Genomic DNA, 23,843 nt, shown 5'->3' on the forward strand with positions numbered 1-23,843 from the left:
AAAATAAAAGAAAAAAAAAACGAAAGTGAAAAACATTGTATACTTGGGCTTGTTATGGTCCCTTGAAGATGCAGGTGCCACCCCACCTGAGAACGACCATCGAAGGTCTGGACTGAGATAGTTCATACAACAATTCTTTTGAGTTTTTTCACCCTAATTAAGCCCACCAATTTCAAAGTAGTTTTTCGTTTTATATTTCTTCATTTTCTACTTCAATTTTTCCGATATTTTGAGCCTCATAAAATAAAGCAGAACAATGATGGCAATTGAACTCATCATCTGACGGTGCATAGACGGTTATGTAATTCCCACCCCTCATAATAAGAGAACCTCCAATGCCACTCCCATTTTAGATTTTAATTTTGACCCCACTCTCTACAATATGAGCGCCACCTAATCATTGCGTCATAAAAGTTGAGACTCTTTTAGAATTGAGACTCTTCTCTCCACTCTAGTGAAGGGATCAACTTTGCTCCTAATTTTGGCCCACATGATTTTCACATTTAAAAAAAAAAAAGGAATTCAACACATTTATTAAATACTTTGTTATAAATATTTTTGATTATGCAATTTCATTCTGGGGTTGGATAAAAATATAATATTTAATGGGTATTGTCGAATTGTTAGGTATGTTCCACTAAATCTGCCTGAACTTGTTAATGCTTTTGTCTATAATGAATTTGAATATTGTTTTGGATATATCTTATTCGGAGCAAAAGTTTCTTCACCCTACTCCAATTTTGATATGTCGTTGGCCACATTGTCGAAGGAGGGGAGCTGAGCAAAGTTTTTTGCATATGTGTCTCTCTCATCCTCGACAATTATTCTCGCAAGTTTCTCCTTGTTTCAAAAGCATGCCGTGCCACATAAAATTACGAAGCAAGCCTGGAGCACCTCGAATGTGAGCCTGCAACACTCTAAATGCAATACGAATGCTTGCGACCTTCCAGAACTTCATCAAATACCTGGAAAGTTCCATCTGAAAATTAGGATTTGAATTTTGAAGGTTTGAAGATTGTGAATTTTGAAAGTTGGAATTTAACAAGTAATGGAGAAAAGAATTTAAATTAAATTGATTTAAATCCACTTTTTGTGGAAGAAGGGAGGAGTACATACATATATGCTTTAGTAAAATTTCAATTTTGATTAGGGAGGAGTAGCTTTTGTGTGAAAAGAATTTGGATTTTTTTTTTTTTTTGGTGAAGAAAGAATTTGGAAAGGGTTGGTATTTATAGAGTGAAAACAGGGTGAAAAAATTAAACAAAAAAAATGTGACCGTTGTCTAACCCAAAAAGAAAAAAATAAAGTAAAAAAAATCTGACTGTTGCCTAACCCAAAAGAAGAAACTTTTTTAAAAAAATTTATCAAAGATGGCTCATGTCTTCTCCTGGTATCAAAGAAATTTCAGGTTTGATACTTATAAATATTTTTGATCCTTTATTAGTTGTTTATGATATTTTTGGTTTCAGAGTTAAAGTAATTTTGATTTTGATTGTGGAAAATGACAAATGATTGTGTAGTGTGTTGAGTTAAAATTAAAGTTAAAATTTTTTATTTGAAAAATGTATATTTTTGTTGTGTAGTGTGTTGAGTTAAAATTAAAATTAAAATTTTTATGATTTTAACTGCGAAACCAAACGGAACATTACGATCTTTATATCATTGTACTAGGTCTTGAATCTCATTTGTGACAAAAGAAAACATTAAAGTTCTAAAGTGACACATAACGTATTCCAAGCAGAAAAAAAAAGGGGACCGATTTAGGACTGTCCCAATTTGCTCAAACTCTCTACTGGGATCCAAAAATTGGGCAGTCCCATTTAGTGGGATCCACTCAAAATTGGAACTCAAATGAAAGTAAATATCAACATTTTTGCCCAAATGAAAGTAAATCATATTATTCTATATCGAAAATATTAAAAAATTAATATTAAAATATCAACAATTTTTTGGCTGAGTGATAAGTAATATCATCCCCGACAATGATGAGGATATAAGTTTAAATATTCTTAAGAAGCGCATCTGTTGGAAAGGGGTGTAACATGAATGCTTCACCCCCAGAGTCAGAAAAGTAATGTCTTACATATTTTTTTATTAATGAGCTATTAAAGAAGCACTTGTTGGAAGGGAAGTAATGTTAAATCTTTCACCCTCCGTAATGTCTTCCACATTTTCTAGAAAGAAGTTGTAGTTTAGGAGCACGTATCATCACCTAGTAAACAAGAGGTTTCGAGTTTGATTCTTTTTATGAAACTATCTATATCTCTTTATTAGGCGTTTGATTTCCTTATACTAGACTCATAAGGGTCGTTTGTAATCGAAAAAAATAAAGGAGAACAAAAGAGCTAGGTTTTCTTACGGAAAGACAAACTGACGATGGAATAAAGATGTTATTTTATATCTCTTTCTTTCTCCTAAAGTTATATATAGTACTGGCTAGCAAAATTGTTCATTGATTTGCTTGAAGTTTCAGCTCTTTGGTCTGACTCGGTTGAATTCAAGGTTGCCGTTGGGGTGGTTGTGAAATTGGATGAAACTCCATAGTTCATTTTGGTGTAATGTAAAAATTCTGGGGCCAAAACTTCTTAATTTAAAAATTCAGGGTCGAAATTGAGACAATTCGCGGGAGTTTTATCCAGAAGGGATCGATTTTTTCAGCCTCCCCCTCGTTCTGTAGAACTCTTTGCTCTGCTCTGCTGCTGGACGGTGGCCATGGAGGTTCTTCTTCGGCCGATCAATGCGGCGGCGGCGGCGGCTCTTTCTCCAAAACCGCCGTCTCTATGCTACTCTGTTCATAGACAGCACCAGAGGCTTGCCTTCCGACATCTGAAATCCTCACTTCATGTTCCATACAACTTCACCACTCCTCTATCGTCATCTCCTCCTTCCCGTTCTTTCTCCTAAAGTTATATATAGTACTGGCTAGCAAAATTGTTGTTCATTGATTTGATTTAGCTGGAAACATAATTATAGAGTTTACCAAAATTGAATATTAGAGTGAAGCTTCAGCCCAAACAGATTGATAAATACATAGATACATATATGCATATTGGATTAGATGGACCGTCATCAGGTATAAATAAGGAGTCTTGCCAGGGAACCTTTGGGATCCTCGAAGCGTGAAGTTTTCCGATCATTAGCTTAGGGTTAGGGGGGCAAATGACAAGAGTCCGGATCTTTGTCGAGAATATAATATATGTTCTCCATCGTTTAGAAAAAAGGGTTCTGAGCCTATATATATATATATATATATATATATATCCCCAGCTCATGGGCTTAGAAAATGATAGATAAAGGAATGAAAAATGGGCGATAAAAAAAGTGTAGTGGAGTGGTGTACGTCATCGCCCGATAATTAAAAGGTTTCAGGGTCGATACTTATAGTAAGACTACTTGAACCACTTTGACTTTCCAGTGGGAATCAAATCCAGAATCTCTTAGTCACGAAGGGTGATGCATTGTATTAAATCATCTTTCACTTTATTTTCATTTCTTATAAGATATATTCAGATCTATCTTTTGACTTTTTTCGGTGTGCAGGCATATTGGTATTCAAAAGTCCAATGAGTCCTGACTGACCCATTTTAGCTGGATCACTCCACTAAAGAGTAAAACTCTTCCAACGTAAATTTTATTTATTCACAAGACTCTAACCCGAGATCTTGCTTAAAGAAATGCGTCGAACCATTTGAACCTGAGATCTGTCTTTCAACTTAACATAAAGAGTTTTACTCCTGACTAAACCGACCTGACTCGAATCTGAATTAACCAGTGTTGATTGATTTTTTGGATACCAGATTGTGCACACTTAAAAAGAAAAAGGGAGTTTTAAATTATTGAAGCAGTTATATCATATATCTATAATTTCTTGGCGTGCAACAACTGTTATTCGAAAACACAATGAGTTCCAACTAATTCAATTGCGAGTGGGTTTGATCACTAAAGAGTAAATATTCAGTTGCAAGTGAAGTCCTGACTTAAGTGAGAAGATGATGTCACACAACGACGCATATCCACACCAGTCAATCAAGAGATTGCATATTCAATTTCCGCTATCAAATTATCCGTACTCCTTTATCACATACTTAGGATTTTTATTTCATTATATTAAATTCATAGGCATCTGTGCGCACTCAAATTTCGTCTCGTCGGGGCAGGCATGCACGCGCCTAATGCAACGCGGTTGGGAGTGTCCACCTTCCCGGGGACGCGCGACGGACGCGCGTGAGAAGGAGTCGCCACTACCTGTTTACGACCCGAAAGTCGAGGGCCGGTGAGTCGCCCGAGTCTAGGGGTATGGATACACCTAGTATGCTAAGGCAATGGTCTTGTACGGAACCGGAAATTCCGAATTCGAGGGTTCTATTACGTGTGGGCATATATCTCACACGCCCTTTCGGTACTCTAGCTTGCTAGGCTTGCCATTTTATTTATTTACCGCATGATTTAGGGTTGCATTTGACTCGCCCGTTTTGACACCATAAATTCGAAGAAACACTAGAACCGTCCACTCTCCGACCATGATTATTACATGAATAAATATACAACATAAACCCCTATATTGTTCTCTCAAATAAATAAAAGACAAATTACAATGACTGAATCCCGGTCAGTTCGCGTTCGGCCATTATTTCGCTCATGTTCACCGTGTGGTTTTGGAAAAGACCGAAAATTAAATTAAATGCGCACTCGGTGTATGTGGGCATTGGACCCCGTGATCGACGGTTAGGGGCGTTGGACCCTGTGTGAATCGTATCCTAAAGGATCGAGTTCGATCCGCATAACAAACCAGTGCAAAAATGTAACAAGCAAGCTCAAATAAACAAATAATCGGGTTTTTGTTATCACCGAATTTACGTGAATTAACTGATTATTGACCGGGGTATCTTGGCATACAAATTCTACCTTAAAACAAACAAAAGGATTGATAGATAGGGCATGTAGCATTTGACATTATTTTAACGAACCCGACAGACATGATATCCGTAGTCAAGTCCTGAATGTGTGGGTTATTTTTAGATTATTTTGTATCGTGACAATATGACTTTTACAGATTAAGAGTATTTTCACCTAAAACCCGAAACATAACCATCTGCTTGACTATTTGCTTTGAGATTAATCTGTTTTTCCATGTTTTAACCCGTTCTAAACAGAAATCTACACTAGAGTAACGGCAAGACAAGAACCGGTAGTCATGCCCTTGAACCGAAAAATATGTGTGTGTATGAAAAATCAAGATTACGTGGCACGTATCTCAATGCTTTTGAAATTGTGAAATTTAAAAGGGAATGACTAATAGTTTTTGAACTGTCGATACGATTACAGATTATTAACGGTTCTTGCAATTTATTTAAAAGAGTCAAGTGATTTAATTTAGTCAAATTTAACATCCCGATTACCTCGTGTGTGGAATTTTAAGTTCATTAAAACTTGCCGAATGCTTTAATTTACGGGTTTCGAGCCATCAGAATGGCCATTGGTGGACCGTCCAATTTTCGACCGTCTTGGGGTTAAATCAAAATTTTTAATCAACTTTACGTGATTAAACCAATTCATGTGAGGTTTTAATCAAAGACACATTCATCATTCCAAGCACAAGAATATGGGCAAAATGATCACAATAAAATTAATTCGTCGATTTTAAGTCCAAGTGATTAATTAAACCGGTCTTGGTTTGTTTAGTCGATTTTATCTTTAACTGCCGAATGAGCATGAGGTTAATTCGTGTGAGCTCATTCTCATTTCAAACAATCAATTCTAAATCCGATTCTTTGAAAATATTCAAATTCGTATTCATATCAATTTCTTTTTACATGCCTCATTTTTTTAAAAGTCAGGTTTAATGATTAGACCGATTCATGTTATTTTCATCCAAGACACATATTTCTCATCATCACAATTCATGCGAGTATTGAATCGACAACACGACAATAACAAACAAATGCGAAATCGATATCCACATAATCTCGGAATTTCAAACAAAACATTCAAGCATGCATAACAATATGGGATTTAACAAAATCGATAAAAAGGGGCATCGGTTCATACCAAAACATGCATGGAAATCGATATGGGACCGCCTTATCACCCCACAATACTCGAAAATTAAAAGACCTAACTCCTCTAAGGGTTTAGTGGATGTCATACCTATGCCTTAAGGATGAAAATGAGTCAGGGAAAGTGTGAGGTGATATGCTGGATGCTCAGGTACAACAATAATCCGAGTAAGCCTTCCTTGGAGCTCAGGTGAGGTGAGACTGTGAGGAAAAGAGGGGTGTCTCCTCCGATCAGGCACGATTTGTTCAAGGTTGTTGAGAGGTCCACGGAAATGCCTGTGGATGGTGCTCAAGAGGTGAGTACCCTAGCTGATCTGAATCAACAAGGAAAAAACCGTGAAACCTTAAAGAGAGAGAAAGAAAAATAAAAATAAAGAAATAAAAAATTCGGGTAGTTTGCACAGTAACAGCTCTCGGGCTGTGACCTTCGTGTCACGGGGAGAGTGAGGATCGTTAGAGACCCATCAAGGAAGAATCGTATGACTCGCCTTAGGCGTAGGGGTCGAAGAACGCAAGGAAACCTTAAAATCTACAAAGAGCTCGTTTCCGTTCAGCTCTAGAGCGGGTGGCTAGGGACTCCAAATGGCTAAATGGATGTCACCAATGGATTGAAAGGTCGAAAATAAGTGAGGTATGTATTTTTTCAAAGTTTGAGTGAGGGTAGATGGATGTTTTGCCCGAAAAACGACGTTTTTTTACAATAACGGTTTTTTTTTTGTTCTCTCCTCTACAGCTTTCTTTTCCTCCGAATTCTCTCTGTTCTCTGCTCACTCCCTCCCTTTCGAAAATTGCTGAATGAATTCTGAATCAATGAGGGTGATGGGTAAGAGAGGAAGGAAGGTTTTAGATCGGAAAGTTGTGCCAAAAAATCGGGCAAATTCCCACGAACTTCCTTTTTTCTTTTTCAGGTGAACCTGGCCCCTATTCAGCTCACCATGCTGACCGAAATCTTCCTAAATCTCTGCTAAAAAATGAATGGGAGAAATGAATTAATGTCATGTGCAAAGAGGAAGGTGAGGCTTGGATAATAAAGTTTCGCAAAAACCGGGAAATTTTCTACAGACTTCCTTTCTTCCTTTCTGCTATGAACCTAGCCGTGTTCCTCATCCTCCTGCTGACCGAATCCTCTCAAGAATTAATGGAGAGATGAATGTGATTTTCGGGCAAGAAAAGGAGGAGAGGCTTAGATAGGAAAATTGTGTAAAACCGGGAAAACCTTCACGAACTTCCTTTTTTATTTTTTTTTCTTTTTCAGCTGAACTTAGCCGAATTCTTGGCTTCTTTTGAATGTGTTTTTCTGCTGAAATTAAGAGAGTAAATGCTTGAGGGAGTGTGAACTTGGAAGGTGAATGCGAGTTTAGAAATTATCGCACGATGAGGAAAGTCATTAATGAAATTTTTTTTCTTTCTTTTCTCCTTTGCAGCTGCCCCTTTTTGGCCGAATTCTTCCTTTCTTTGCTGCAAAATGAATGATTTTATTAAAGGAGGAATTTTTGCCAATCAAAGAGCAAACTAGGAAAATGGTTAAATGGCATAAATTGTCATGAATGGCCGGTCAAAGGAAATGAATGCAGCCATGTTTTTGCCGAAATTAATGAGGAAGCTTGATTGATGGAATGAGCTTGGAATGATTCTTAGAATGGCAAAGGATTGAATGAGTTTGGAGACCGGTTAAAGGAGGAAAGATTTGGCCATGCAAGACTACAATGAATGAGTGAAATTCGGCCATATGAAGGAAGAAACATAATTGGAAGGAAAATGCAAGAGAGGAATATAATTGATGCAAAAAGGATTCGGCCATAAAGAGAAAGAAGCAAGAAGAAAATTGGAGTTGGAAGTGGGATTCAAGATGGAAGAATAAGATCAAAAATGGAAGAAAAGTTAATGGGAAATAAAAGGAGAAAAAGTGACCAAATGTAAAATAAAATAGGAAAGAAAAGACTTGGATGTGAGTTTAAAAGAAATATGGATGGAATGTGCTAAATTAGGAAAGAATGAGACTAATTTTGCAAATGAAATAAAGAATGGGGCTAGTTTAATGAAAAACAAAAGATTGGGGCCAATTTGTGAATAATGAAAAGGTGGTGCTAGTTTTGTAAATAAATAAAAGTAACATGCTAGTTTGCAAAATAATAAGAAAAAGGCTAGATTGCAAATAAAGAAAGAGAATGGAGCTGGTTTGCAAATAAAAATGGAAAAGTGGCCGTGGGTCCCGCATGGATTTAAGGGATGTTGGAGGAGTCTGGATCCCAATCAACTACACATTCAAATTTCGTAACACAAAGGACAAGGTACTGTTGATATGTGCAGAAGGGCGATCCCGACAAGCCTGATATTGGTTTATCATGACTTGATGCACTGGGAGCTTGAGAGCCGGTTTTGCTCGGTACGGGTAACCGGAGCAACACTAATTGATTCAATTGCATGTTTGCATGTTTGTGCATTATACTGCTTGTCTGGGCAAAATCTGTCATCCTTTCGTAAACCTTTTGGGAGATCCTGAAACCTTCCTTTGTTATCATATTTCTTGAGTCGCCTGGTTGGCCCTATCGATCTTATCTTGAATAGTAAACCGATTTTGTCTGATTAATTTCTGTTGGAGCTCATATTATGGCCTAATTGGTTCAAGACTTTGCTGTAACTGGTGGACCAAAATGGGGTGCTGACAGTATTCCTTGTGAGTCCAAAGAAAAGGTCTTGAGCTAAGAGATATCAATCAGCCGCTTTGAGTGTGCTCCCACCATATTATCCTGAGGAAAAGGCACCTCTCGATGACCTTACAAGAATGGCATATATTCACTAATAATTATGATGATGATAGTGTTGAGTTTATCTTTTTCCGGCAGAGATACTGTTGAGTTTATTGGAGAACACATTTTCGCAAGCGAAAACTTACCCAAAAGGTGAAATTTTGTTGGTTAATAAAATTTAATTGGTTCGTAAAGTTGCTTACTGAACCTAATCCGACCATTTTAACGGCAGCAAATTGAGTAATTAATTGGCATATTTTACAAAACCTCAAGATTCTTTTTTTTTCTCGAGGAAATTCTTGTTCAGGTGTTTGGATTTGACCCTTATCATGAGATCTTTTAGTGACTTTTGAATTCCATATACACCAAAGCTTATAATTACAATCTCGAGATCAATTTTAGTATCTATATGCACCAATCAAATTTAGTGGTCTGACCAATCAACATGTTATATAATAGTGAGAAGATTCCACAAAATGATTTCTTATCCTCCCATGGCATGTCTGAAAATCTCATTACTCCAGGAGTTGGGTCAGAACGTTGACTTTAAGCTTTGAAGGGTACGAGAGGTCATTGGCCCCTCAAACGTAAGAAAATGATTCTGCGTCGATTAAGTGCTAATTCAAAGCTTAGTACGTGCCCTAGAAATTAACTATAATAAGAATAATACACAGTATTTTTCCTAACCAGATTGCTGTATTTATCTGTTGATGAAGTAGGACTGCTGAGAATTTTCTCGGAACGAAGAGTTATCGACCAGCTGTTATTTTACTTATGTTTTGAGCCCGAAAACACAATCCGATTTCTGATCGTCTTTTCTCAACTAGTGTTAGGCTTCTTCTTCTAGGCAGATTATTGCTGCGACTTCTCAGTTCAAACCAGATAATATTCGAGCAGACGTAATTGTCGCAAAACCTGCCAGTGCGATCGAACCGATTCCAGAAAATATCTCTAATCTATGTTTCCTTGGGCGAATTTCAAATTGCTTGTATATGTTGGAGTAGCATGCATGTAGAGCTCTCGTCTTTCAGGCTGCCGAAAAGTTGGTCCATCACTACACATGACATGAGAAAGCGTCAATTAAATTGCAATAAACATAATAATGAATATGCTAATCACTTGATTAATAGTTGGTAATATTCTTAACTAAAATAATCTTATTGGTTCTTACTCATCATATTACCGTGAAGTATGACCATTTAAGATTTTCTCATTACCTAAGAGATTGAATAAGGCGGGCCAATCATGAAGTCTTATACAATAGACAAATCACGCTGCTCTTGAGCGGACTCTACATGCAGGACATGGGTTGGACACTCAACAAAATCACTAATTGCCAGGGCAAATTGACATTTTAGTGAAAAGCAGTTTAAATCAGTAGGTTGAAAACACAATATCGTGTGATCTTATTAAAAAGAAAAGAATTGCGGATCGATTTCTTTGCCCTCTTCTTGTCTCAAAGACGTCGAATTTGATGATAATATTAGCTGATTAATTGTGCTGATTCTGATAGTTGGACTTGGTCATGTGTATAATTGATTTTGGTCTAGCCAATGGTGTAAAGTTCATTTTCTTTCTGATTTTTGACGTGGGACACGACAACTCTCAATAAATAGGGATGTTCCCATGGGGACTTCAATCAAAATTACCTGCTCCGTGCTGCAGTGCATGTTAAAGCATATAAAATCCCGATATACAATGAGAAAGGAAGTTTTGTGGTTTGCTATAGGTTTTTTTTCATGTTATAACAAAAAATTTCTCGGTCAGAGTTTTATAAGTAAAATCCCAAGTCTTTTTATTTTCTATCTCATCTCTGGTAATAAATTCACGGACCTCTCGTATAAAAAACATATATCCTAATAATTGCTCATAAAATATATATATATATATATATATATATATATATATAATCCTGAGCCCGAAATTTATAAGAAGAGTAGCTGATAGCCAGAAATAGTCATGAATTCAACTTAAAGTTGACATTTCTCCTGATAGTTCTTGGCAATTAATTAATTAAGGTGAGGGAATTATTACTTTAGCAACTACATAATGTGTAATAACAGGCATGCAATTAAAGATTCCCAAAGCTTACCAACGTGGATTGGTTCAAGCAGTTCAAGACTTATTTCGCTTAAGTAAAGTTTCGGGTTCAAGTCCTTATAAATACGAAAAATTCACACTGTGAGAGTTTTACTTCTTAGAGAGCCAACCCAACTGAATTGAATTAGTTGGGGCCAATTGAATTTTCGGATACCAAATTATTAAAAAAAAAAAAAGATTCCCAGAGGTTGCATGTTGTCGATCACCTTCTCTGGATCCATCGTGCTTATGATCTCTTCGAGACATGAGATCAATAATTTAATATACTAATTAATTCGTACAGGTCTAACTTCCTTTTCTTGACGCTCATCGACTGTTACAATAAAATAGAAATCTTAATAATTAATAAAGGGTATAGATGATACCATCAAATACCGAACTTAGAACATTTTGGTTATTAGGTGATAGTGTGCATCACTACGTTATATCTTCTTTGATTTTAAGGGAGGCTAATGGGGCGAGTGAACAAATTGGAGAAATGGAAATAAATGAATATGAGAACTTCCACAAGCGACCGAGAACGTGTGCCGTTGCATTGTACCCATTTATCGATTTCCTTTTATATGCAATTGAAATTAAATAAACCAATCAAATTTGCATTGATGTCATCTACAAGCACTGAAAGGACAACATTCTTCACGCATGATCCCTTATGCCACACTGTCTTTTCCAGTTAAATTATTAGTCGACAATGAAACTAATTGGTTGACTTACTTGGAAGTACATATCTAATTTAGACTCTGCGCATGCTTCTTGTGATCATCATACATAATCTGGATTTAATAGTGTAAACAGCGGGAAAGGAAGTGGCTCGTAGTTTATTAATGTTTCTCCCTTGATGGATATGGCTCCGATCACATCCATCGTCCCTAAGACGCTTGAAGTATTGATCGAAAATATATGTCATCATAAAGGACATCGACTGGCTCAGAAATTAAGGCTTATTGGAAGGTGCCAGAATAATATATATCAAACACGGTTTGGCATCGTGTGAGCTCGGACAGATCGCACATGCAACATTAAAATTGGGAACGGCATTAACCATAGTAGATATGAGAGGCGAAAACACGAGGTTTGGTTCAACTAGAAACGAGAGCATTTGCTCTAGAATATCATGTTTCATGACACTGAATCCCGAATGATTCTAGAATATCATGTTTCATGACACTGATTTTCCCTAATGTTTAAGCTTTGAGTTAGGTAAACCGACTGTATCTGATGCACAATGAATGATGAGTAACAAATAGTTAAATATGAAGGCGGGTTGGTTTGTATATATCCTTCTTGTAAGAATTACCTAGTCTACTATATTTTCTTTTTCGATCTGCACCACCTCGTACTTATGGATCCAGATTAATTCAAATTCGAATTGGCTCGATCTACTAACGGTAAAACTCCTGTAATCGTAGAATTTTTTTTTCAATTTATAATTTTCCAACTCAAAAAGTCAAAACTTGTCCAAAAAAGAATAGGTAGAACCATTTGAATCCATCCATATTATGTGTTTTCAATAGTTTTAAATTTCTATATACAAGCATATTAATTTTTTTTAGTTGCACCCTGATATCCAGAAGCCCAACAGGATAAAGAACTTCCAACATGGATATTTACAAGACTCGAGTCGAGATCTTACTTAAATAAAATAAGCGTCGAATCACTTGAGCCAATTCATGTTCATATAAATTTACCTTCTTCTGTCAGGTGCAGTTTGCCAATTGAATGCCCTGATTATTATGTGCTTACCATTATTAGGTTATGATCTCTTCAGTATATTCTCGACTCATGCTGTGCTAGGTCACTGAACTTATTAGCTGCCACATCAGCCGTGGGGTCCACTAGCACTGACCGCCAGCTTGAAATTGCCATATATATATATAGATATATAAGCCTATATCACGTCGGAAGCCAATATCGTCACCATCTATTCACCAATCCCGCGATACTATCACCAAGCAATAGCACAATTTCGCCATAATTCGAGAAATTCCAATGACGGTGCTGGCAGCGGCGGCTAAACATCCATCCGCGGCTAGCAAAGCTGCGGCGACTCTGCTGCCGACGCTGGGGATGCCCATGCAGCTGCAACCTCCGGTGCTGGTGACGGATGCCTTTGCCAAGGACGCGATCATAGCGTGGTACCGCGGGGAGTTCGCTGCTGCAAACGCAATCATCGACGCCCTCTGCAGCCACCTTGTGGAGCTCGGGGCAGAAGGGCTGGAGATATACGAGGCCATGTTCGCAGCAATGCACCGGCGCAGGATGAACTGGATCCCGGTGCTGCAGATGCAGAAGCACCACTCCATTGCCGAGGTGCTGATGGAGCTGAGGAGAGTGGCTGCAGCAAGGAGAGCAGGGGACGGGAAGAGGAGCGAATTCGATGAAGCAGAGAGGACGAGCTTCTGTTTGGACGGAGAGAAAGACGGAAAGTGTGAGGAAGGGGTGGAAAAAGCCGGGGATGGTGGCGTTTCCGGTGAAGCTGTTGACGTCGACGAAGACGCACCTCACAGCGACATCACTGATTCAGGTAAGCCCATATTTCTTGCTTGTCCTGCTCTGCTTCGGTCATATATATGTACGGATTTTTCCAAATCCATTTCCGAGTTTATGATTAACAAAATTGTATAGTGACTCCATGTGATCTTTACTTGTCCGAGTCGAACCCAAAGACGAATCGGGTTTAAGAAATTGTAGTGCGAATTCGGTTGATTAATCAGAATATTCAGATGCAGTTCACAATTTGATTGTTTTGAAATTACGAACTACTAACAATCGCTCACTTTTTAAGTGCTAGAGCTTATTCTAAATGGAATTATAAGCTCTAATTTTAAGAACTATCGATAGTCCTTTCAAATTTGTAATATGTCAATGGCCATGCCCGACAAACGGGGACAGCCTGGGATTTGGACAGAGGAAGGCAAACGGAGAGTTGAATTGTCCAAATTAGGAAGACAAATATAAAGAATTTCATCAAAACCGAACAACAATGTATAAATTTTCTTAGAACGACAGAAGACGTGCTTCGGCCAGAAAGTACACGTGCTGTTGGCCAAATCGCCACAATTGGACAATGGAGCTAACTGCTATTGTCCATTTCTCCTCGTACTTCATCGTTCTTCTCTTTTACCGTTATGTTTTTCGGCACAAGTGCAACGAGACTCTTGAGATAGAGGGGTTGACATCTCGGTGGACCACCGGCCGACGCCCTTGCCACCCACCAACGCTCCTCTCTCGCTCAGTCGCGCTCTCTATCTCGGAACCGGGTTGATTGAAATTTGTACTATCGGAGAAACTGTACTAAATTAAGTGTAGCAAACGTATTTTCGGGCACCTGATCTCGTTATCAAACATCTTTTTCCGGTCTTTCTCTAAGCTTGTTTATTCACCATTGGTTGATATCCAGGATCCCAAGTGATGCAGCTCATCTCGGAGGATTTTCAACTGTGCTCTAACCATGAAGACTGCCAAGGCCGTACGGCACAGATCAAGTTGACCAAAGGCTTCAAAGCAAAGGAAAGGGTCAAAGGGCGCCAGGCATTTCCTCTTTACTTGGACTGTATTTCATTGTCTTCTTCATCCATCATGCACAATTGTTAGATTAAAATGTTTCCATAGGAAATGCAGCTAATGGGAGGAAATTTCTATCGGCATACAGGTGAATGTTGTGAAAGGGTTGAAGTTGTACAAGGACATTTTTACCGACTCGGAACTATCTAAACTGACCAACTTTGTTGATGAACTCCGTCTCGCCGGCCACAAGGGAGAACTGTCAAGTAAGTCGTGTAATTAGCAGCAATCTCCGCTATCGCTTATAAACCATCGGTATAAAAGGCATGGTTTTTAAGGTCTAAAATGGCCTGCTCCAATCTTGTCTTATAGCCTGTTTGGTTCATGGGAATTGGAGAGAATTGGAGGGCATTTTAGTCTTTTTATAACTTATCTAATTCCATTCCGTGCTAATTCCGAGGCTCAACCATACAAGTTTTCGAATCAGAATTTCAATTCTCTTCATTCAGATTCCCTCATCTTTTCAATTCTAATCCTCTTAATTTCATTCTTGCCAACCAAACGCCACATTAGTTAATTGCCTTCAGTCAAGAAACATATGATTTCGCCCTTTTATAAGAAATATTTTTGATTTATGAGGTCGACAAAGGATTCTTAGTCCTCAATTAATATCGGAGAACTCCCAAATTTAGGTAAGTGGTTGCCGGTTGCGACCTTTCTGACTCGGTCCAGAATTCTCTCCTTTAACAGATTGATGTCAAGGGAGGATGGTCAAATCGAGGGTTCGACTTCAGTCCCTCATAGTTGAGGCAATGAAGGTTGTGTGGTTGCTAGGACATAGGCCATAGCATTTCTAACAATGACAAAATTAAACTTTTTTGAAAGTTTAGGGGGAGTTTATTGAAAACATAAAATGCGGAGAGACTAATATGTTTGGATTCACAATAATTTTCAACTCAACTCAACTCAACTTCACTTATTTTCAATTCAACATCACAATCATAACTTTTTTTATTTTTTAAATATTTTTAACCATTCAATTCAATTTTTAATATTAAATTCTCTCAACTATTCATTATTTTTTCACAATTCAACAAGACAATCATTACTTAATCATTATTTTCTCTCAATTATTTATTATTTTTTCACACTTTTTCTCATAATTCAACAATACAATCATTACAAACCAATTAAAATCAAAACTCAACTCAACTCAATTCTCAATGTTTGAGGACCATTCGAGCTATGTCAATGTGACCGGAATCCTGTTGGATGATTTACAGGGGAGTCCTTCATTCTGTTCAACAAGCAAATCAAGGGGAGTAAGAGAGAACTGATCCAGTTTGGGCTACCAATCTTCGAACAGATACAAGAGGAAGCCGTAAACAATGACGAACTCGGTAAGTCAGCCGCCCTATGGTTACCGTGTTAGTAACTAGCACAGAGTGAACGAAGTAACATCATACTTAGGTTTGCAATCATAACAGGTAACATAGAGCCTATTCCGGAGCTCATCCAAGGCGTCATAGATCACTTGGTCCAGTGGGAACTGATACCGGCTCACAAGAAGCCTAACAGCTGCATCATCAGTTTCTACGACGAGGTAATCCTAGGCCCCTCATTAACGTTCATAACGAACAGGGATTGCTCAATCCACAACAATATTTTGAATTACGATATATTTATTTTTGAAGGGAGAGTATTCGCAGCCTTTCTTGAAACCGCCCCACTTGGATCATCCTATCTCGACTCTTCTCCTCTCCGAATCAACAATTGCATTCGGGCGTTTCCTCACGAGCGATGGCGATGGGAACTACAAAGCCCCGGTCATGCTTTCATTGGATCCAGGGTAAAATCAACTAATGAACTCAATTAGGCTGCTTTGATCCTTCTTCTATGATGACACTGTTCCCTGTACGAATTGGGCAGATCTCTACTGGTAATGAGGGGAAACAGCGTTGACGTGGCAAGACACGCGATGTGCCCTTCATCGGATAGGCGGGTCTCCATCACGTTCTTCCGTGTTTGGCCCGGCTGTAACATGGGCCGTGCTTGTGCGAGCCCTCTGTTCTTGAGCCCATATGCTTTCCCGAACTACGAAGCTTTTGATGGCTATGAGGCTGTGGATTTGGTTCCGGAATGGGGAATCATGCATGCACCAGTTTCGGTGATCCCGGTACCGAGCCCTGAGAAAATGCTGTGCGGAGGCGGAGGCACGGGAGTCTTCTTGCCATGGACGGTAGGGTCTAGGAGACGAGGGAGACAGCTCCCTCCTCGTGCCCAGAAGGGGAAGCGTCTTGAATAGTCGCCCCTCGATCATGAGGACTGAGTCTGCTTCAGGAACCAGCAGTGGCTTCTAACGGAAGGAACATTTTTCGAATCGAGCTTAAGCCGATCACTGACCATGGTACAATGTCCAATGTCCTACATATGTTGATGCAAGGCATGTACATTTTCATAATTACAACAGTTGTAACAGATTATACGCGGATTTTGTGTGGTAATTTGAAGAACGAAGTTCCTGCTGTTCCCGTCTAACACCAGAATTATCATCCCCACAAGAAACACTGTTTTGCATCGGCATATTCAAAGCTTGAAATGCATTTGACAACGAAAATGTGTTTCGTCTTCTGCCCAGAAAGAAGAACAATCAGGGAAGTAACCGAAAAGAAGCTCAGAAGATGTTTCTGCCGACAGAAAAATGAACCATAGGCCGAGAGGAAACATCGAAAATTGAAGAGAGAAAAACCAAGGCAACCAGGGATCATGGGATACCATCCTTCACCATGAACTGGACTTTCTGTTGTTGCTGGAAATTTATCCTCTACATAATTCCGAAAAATCCGAGGAGGAGTGCAGCAAGCATTTATGAAATTTTGATCATAACATTCAAAACGAGAAAACACACTTAACATGGTCATATATTGCTATACATAAGATCAAATTTGAGTCCCCAATCCAAATTGAATACTTTCAGAATTATATTTAACAATCTAATATTAACACATACGATCTATATATCCTTTATATCTTCCTGCATTTGCCAGCAAATAGCATATACGATCTTCTCCTTCCTATATAACATACATAATCTCGAAAACCATGAAGTTGTCGAATCAATCATCAATGGTGTCTCAGAGGCCAATTTTCGAATAAAAACACCATTGCAAAAACATGATAATTCTAATGTTATGCACCAAAAGGAATCCTCCTTTAAATATATTGTAAGAACGATTTTTTCTATTCTCGAATGGATCGTTTGCCCTCACAAAGATTGAATTAGATAAATGACATGAGTAGCTTTCCAGTTCTTCCTTGTCCATAATCCAACCACGGTTACCTTCAACTCCATCTCCCCCTCCTCGTCTCATGACCCAAGAGCTCGGCTCTCCGTCATTCCTCCAAAGAGTGGGTGGCGGGGCGGTATAGGTCGTATGGGGCCCACAGATGATCGACAGTGCAAGGCTTCCTCGAGTCGAGCCTCAGCCAGGGCTTGCCCTTCCCACTCCAGTGGAGGAGGCTGATCGGGCCAGGGTGCAGGCCCCTGCATTTTCCCTCGAGGTTATCGCCACCAAGACCGTGCTGGTTCCATCGGTGGTCGACCGCCTTGATGTTCCCTGCCAGTACCAGCAGGAAGGGTGGCAACGAGCCTAGATGGTATATCCTCTTCTGCTTCTGTATGGCCATCCACTCCTCGACTTTCTGGGTGTACCCTCCCTTCCTCCACTTGTCAATGTCGACCACCATCACCCCGGTGTTAAAGTAGCATGGGTTCCTTCCCTGGAAGGTCCGGGCCAGGTTCAGGTCGGACCAGAACAGTTCGGTGAAGTATTTGGTGAAATTGGCATGGCAGTACTCTGGCGCCGCCACCACCTTGCCCTCCAGGTTGACCTCCCAAAGCTCCGCGATGTCGTCCACCACCACAAGGTCGGAGTCAAGGTAGATGACCCGGTTCACATGAAACGGCAACATATCAGCCAGGTAAATCCTAGCATAGTTAAGGGGCTGGTCTAGGGCCTGCCTGATCGACTTCGATATCTTCCCCCGGACCCGGTTGGAATCAAACCGGTAAACCTTGTACCTCAGGTAGGGGAATGTGGAGTTGATGCTGGAGAACACCTCAGGCTCGAAGCGTGCGCACAGGAAGTGGAACTCGAAGTTCTCAGGGCACGTCGAGTGCTGCAGGATAGACAAGACCGCCGCCATTGTCCCCCGGAGGTAGTTCGCGTCCAGGGTCATTGAGACGTGGATTGGGGACGTCTCCGGGGACCCGCACGTCTTGCCATTCCTAAACGCCGGCGCCTCCCGGAACACCGGGACGTTTGGGGACGTAGGTTTCCGGATGAGGCTGTGGTGGACACCGCCAGCAGCAGCGGCATTGCTTGCCTCGGCCACGGGTTGGGGCCATTGGATTAGGAGGAGGGAAGACAGGAGGCCCAGGAGTGGCAGAGAAGGGAGTCTTCTTCTCCAGGAGGCCATCCTGTCCCTTTTTTTGAGGGGGAAGCTTTGGGAATGAGATTTTTTTTTTAGGGAAAAGGGTACAGAGGGTTTGCAGCCATTGTTAGGCTGGCTTGGCTCTTTGAGAGGAGAGAGAGAGAGAGAGAGAGAGGAAGAAGAAGAAAGAAGAAAGACAATGGATGAATGAAGTGAATGATTTGTTAACAAGAAATTTGGAAGGTAAAATTTTGTTTGGTCAATATTGCAAAGGTTGAGAAAACTTCTCGGGGAGTCTCTTCCATGGAAATAAGAGATTCAGGTTATATAGCAAACAAACAACACCCACTCTCTCACTCCCCCCATCAGTAAAATCTATTTGAGGTTGTTCCTTTCTATTTTTAGAGATAAATATGTTATCTTCTAACAGTTTCGTGTTAAACTGTTGCCTACCTTTGTTCTGTGTTGGCCTTCGATGTTATTTTGCCACAACAATAAACAAAGAACAACAAACCCGAACCATTCCGGGAAAAACCAATTGTTTTGGGACTCATGGCTGCAGTTGCTGGGAAAACCACAGTTCTTATAAGTTCAGCTTTTCAATCATAATTTGGTTCAGGGTTGAATGTGGCATGCCCACCAAGCAATGCGATTTTCTGGGAAGACAAGGTTTCTAGAAAATGAAGAAACTAATGTAAATAAGGTGATTAATTACACTCACTCTTCCATGTCTGTTGAGGCAAAACGTGACTTAATCTTTTTTTTGCTAGTATATGTACTTCTGGATCTGTAATGTAAGAATTGTACAAGATGCTGACAGCATCCATACGAAGATATTTTTGGCTCCTACTCTGTTCTCTGAAGCCACCCCATCTGCTTAGAATAAGAAACAACACGAAGGAGATGATTTTAGCTACAAATGCGTGGTTGAACAGGAGGATTTGGATAATTAAGGGTTAAAAAAAAAAAAACGTATAATATGACTATACCTTCCATGCATACATCCCGAAGAAGGCCACGGTGTCTGCTGACCACACAATTGCAAAAGATTTCCAGAAGAATGGGATTATAACGTTTAGTAAAGGGATGAGGAGAAACAGATAGTTGAGAGCTTCTTTCTCGTTCTTTGAGCAGTCTCGGGCCCGAAGTGAAGGAATTGCTGCAATGGGATGAAAAGAAATAGCAAATTCATATCAGTCTCCTTTCCTATGATGATTAAAAAGAATTCTTAGTTCAGGGAATTTCTTTGGAACTAAACAATTATTTCATGGAATGAAGGAGATGTCCAAAAGCAAGCACTTTTTTATCAATTTCGACAAGAACATAAACATTGAACGACAATGAGTTAAGATTGAAGTACTTCTTTTGTGTAAGAAATTTTCTAGTTGGTAGTTTCATTAGTCTGCACCTGGCATGTTATCGAGCAGCATGTTTGAAACTCTAAGCAAGTTATGAAATCTCAAAAAAAAAAATTCCCCAGAAAAAGTGGAATAGGAATTGGCTTGCTTCACAAGCTATAAATAGAATGATAAGATAAGAACAGAATAATTTACCAAAAGATGTGAGATACTTAGATAAATCAGAGAAAAATTAAACTCACTGAACATCCAAATAGACCACATTCCCATCAGTCTCCAGATGTCCGGTTCGTTCGATGGGAACAGAAGATTGAAAGATAGAGCTCCACCGAGCAGCATCAAGGCATAGCCTTGAACCTCAAACACAGTATACAGAGCCGTCCCCGGCACAGCAGGGTTCTTTGTGGCCATGGAAGCCCTTGGAGCGAAGGTTGAAGCAGTCTTTTGAACTACCTGTTATAGCAAATGGAAAGATTAAAAAATGTATCTCATAGGCCCCGAGAAGAGTTTCAGACAGCAGTGGAAGGTGAATGGATTCGAGCTCGAAATGATTCATCGAGAGCAAGTGAACTCTAATGGGCCTAATGTGAGGGCCAAAATAACAAGTCGACGTGAAAATGTTACATGAAACTGACGAATGGGTCCGTGCTGCCAATACCGAGTCTTTCTAGCAGACCCTGAAACTATGGAGCCACCTGAAAGCGGACTATAAAGGAGTCCCGATATTCATAGCACGGGATTTTTGCGATGATTCTCCCCGACTACCCTAATGTAACATCAGGAATAAGATAATCATCGCCAATGATCTATCCTGAACCATTGTCATTGTCATAGCTCCAAACCGCGAACACGGGATAATCGAACTAACCATATTATCAATGAAATCGTAACTTATCTATTCAATCATAAAGCTTTGCAAGAACTGACCTTTTTCAGGTCTTTCTCGAGAGCAGCATTCACCGATGATGACGACGACGACGACGAAGAAGAAGAAGCCGAGGGTCTGCTGGGTTCATTCGTTTGTTGAACCTCCGGCTTCTGTTGCGCTCGCTCTTCTTCTTGTTCCTCGGCTACTACGGCCTGCGCGTCGGTGTAGTTCGAAGAGGTCGCGGCGATTCTGAGGATTCTGCTTCGAGTTTGGGGATAGTGGAGGAGGGCATTTCTTCTGAGAGTACAGTGAGCCGGCGGGGCGAGCCTGGAGCAGCAGAGTGTCGCCGGCGACATCAAGGTGGCGGCGGCGGCATTCATCATACCGGATTTGTCATGGGTTGTCGATGGATTTCGTTCCTCTCTTTTCAGTAAAACGAACTGCTGGAAATGTCACAGCAGGAGGGAAGATAAGGAATGAATGGCAAGCTTTGTGGAGGCGGAATTTAACTTTGGCCCCTGAACTTTTGAAATGTGCATTTTCGCTCCCTGAAATTTTCAACTTGATCCCTTTCTCGGACTAAACGTGTGAGTGCATGATACTATGATAGTAAACCATCGCATCATACTTCCATTTTTTAACATATAATCTTGAAACCATTCTGGGAGGGTAACAGAAAGCTTTTACATGGTTGATTGCGCCACAAAATTAAGCCCTTAACCTCACCGTGAAAGTTCTAATCAAGAAATCATGTTATTTATTCTCATTTATAGTTTAAAAAATTGACTCATTGGTCCTTGGTTAGGGCTATATTATATGTACTCTATGTGACAGACCACATATTATCATATCAGAATGGTCGTTGTTCAACATTAGAAAAAATATAAAGAAAATCCCAAGTATATCAAATGATTAGATTCACCATCCTATCAGTTTGAATTTTTGAGTTGGACATAGATTAACCACTTAAAATCAAAGTGAAGTTACATGATAACATAAATAATTATAGGTTCGTAAGAGTATGGAAGGGTAAGCTCGCTTCAAAGTCAGTTTGTCCCTATCGAGAGCAATTTAAGTGGGCTTTGTCTCCCTTAACTTGAGCGCAGAAGTGGAAAAGGAAACTTGTTTGGTGGTCAATTTCTCCCGCCTTATCCAAGCCGGTGTTTAAAAATCACGTGTTTCCATGTGAGATTCTATCAGCTTAGGACTTATCCAACCCACTTATAGGATCATGAATTAAATTGATATTATTGGCCATTTACGATATTACAAATCTCGACTTGCTCACACTAATAGGAATCCACCTATTAGGATGGATATGAACCTTTTCGGACATACATTGGGCTGTTGTGATCTCTTGATGAAGCATGTCGAAGGATCAAAAGCACAAAAAATATGGAGTGATTTAGAACATAGAAGAAAGTTCTAGGAGAGATTTTCATGTACACAGAGATGAGTTGCTATTGGTAGAAACAAATAAAAAATTATGAGTGAATAGACAGATCGGTCCATGAGATTCGGATGTAAGGTCAATTCAGTCCTTACTCTTTTTACATTAATTGAGTCCCTCAATTTTGAAAGTTACATCAATTTAGTCCTTAATACATCAATTTAATCCCCAAAATTTTATGGTTACACCAATGTGATTCTCCAGATAAGGGGTTACATCAAGGGGACAAAAAGTAAAGGATGTAAACACGAGACACTAATTTTACTTACTGCAGTCACATAAAAGGTAAAACCTTAATATATTTAAAGTAACGATATTACAAAAATCATATAAAAAGATTTGCAAATTGAAGTTCGTAATTTAAACTTAATATTTAAAATAAATCCGTATCATGTTTTGACGGTTAAATAAATAAGCAATGCTCATTAAGTAAAATAATTCATTACAGATTTCATCCCCTATGCCATTAAAAGATGTCTAATATATGGATTACTGTTCTATAATTATTTTAGATTTTTTTGTTCTAATTAAAATAATTAAATTTATATTTCGAAATTATAAAAAACAATTATTAAAATAAGCACGTGCAAAGCACGGATTAGAACACTACATATGTAGAAAAGCTCACTTGAACTTGATAAATGCTTACAATAAATGTAAATATTATTTTTTACTAATACAAATTATATATTAATATAGTAAATATGTAAATGATATTAAATATTCAAGATTGAAAGAGTTCTACTCCTAAATATATCAAATTTTTTCGAATCTAATCAGTCAAGATCTATTAACTTTGGATAAATTACACTAGTGATCCAAAAAGTTTTCATAATGTATCAAGTTGATCCAAAAAGTTTTTTTTACTACTTGATGATACAAAATATTTCAAAAGTGTAACACAATAGTACAAACCGTCATCTCGCCATTGACGCCGTCAAACGACACTGACGTGGCCGAAACGTGGTCGAAACAGTAACCTCTCTCTCTCTCTCTCCCCTCTTCTTCTTCTTCTTCTTCTTCGGGAACAGGGCGAGGGAAGGGAGGAGCAGGACGAGAAGAAGAAGAAGAAGAAGAAGAAGAAGAAGAAGAAGAAGAGAGAGAGAGAGAGAGAGAGGAGTTACTGATTCGGCCACGTACCTGACATGTTTGCGCCATGTCAACGTCGCTTGACGGCGTCAGTTGCGATTTGACGGTTTGTACTATCATGTTACACTTTTGAAACATTTTGTACCATCAAGTAGAAAAAAAACTTTTTGAACCAACTTGATACATTAGTAAAACTTTTTGAACCACCAGTATAATTAATCCATTAACTTTTCA

General features: G+C 39.2%; 3 protein-coding genes across 3 annotated transcripts; 1 reads left to right on the plus strand and 2 right to left on the minus strand.

Annotated features, from left to right (window-relative positions):
- The first annotated feature begins 12,813 nt into the window (after positions 1 to 12,813).
- Positions 12,814 to 16,948, plus strand: LOC116189328 (RNA demethylase ALKBH10B-like). Its single transcript, XM_031518952.1, has 7 exons — positions 12,814 to 13,430; positions 14,307 to 14,437; positions 14,559 to 14,676; positions 15,694 to 15,810; positions 15,898 to 16,013; positions 16,105 to 16,259; positions 16,340 to 16,948. The coding sequence occupies exons 1-7, from the start codon at positions 12,896 to 12,898 to the stop codon at positions 16,713 to 16,715; spliced, it is 1,548 nt and encodes a 515-aa protein (XP_031374812.1). The 5' UTR covers positions 12,814 to 12,895; the 3' UTR covers positions 16,716 to 16,948.
- A 599-nt stretch (positions 16,949 to 17,547) lies between these two features.
- LOC116189329 (probable galacturonosyltransferase-like 4) lies at positions 17,548 to 19,263 on the minus strand. The gene has a single exon (XM_031518953.1). The coding sequence runs from the start codon at positions 18,887 to 18,889 to the stop codon at positions 17,804 to 17,806; it is 1,086 nt and encodes a 361-aa protein (XP_031374813.1). The 5' UTR covers positions 18,890 to 19,263; the 3' UTR covers positions 17,548 to 17,803.
- Positions 19,264 to 19,406: 143 nt separating this feature from the next.
- Positions 19,407 to 21,525, minus strand: LOC116189330 (protein RESISTANCE TO PHYTOPHTHORA 1, chloroplastic-like). Its single transcript, XM_031518954.1, has 4 exons — positions 21,130 to 21,525; positions 20,445 to 20,655; positions 19,834 to 20,003; positions 19,407 to 19,717 (listed from the first exon to the last, which is right to left on the minus strand). Exons 1-4 carry the CDS (start codon positions 21,451 to 21,453, stop codon positions 19,691 to 19,693), a joined length of 732 nt encoding a protein of 243 aa, XP_031374814.1. The 5' UTR covers positions 21,454 to 21,525; the 3' UTR covers positions 19,407 to 19,690.
- Positions 21,526 to 23,843: the final 2,318 nt, after the last annotated feature.

This window comes from Punica granatum, chromosome 8, assembly GCF_007655135.1.
Source record: "Punica granatum isolate Tunisia-2019 chromosome 8, ASM765513v2, whole genome shotgun sequence".
In the NCBI taxonomy this organism is placed as follows: domain Eukaryota; kingdom Viridiplantae; phylum Streptophyta; class Magnoliopsida; order Myrtales; family Lythraceae; genus Punica; species Punica granatum.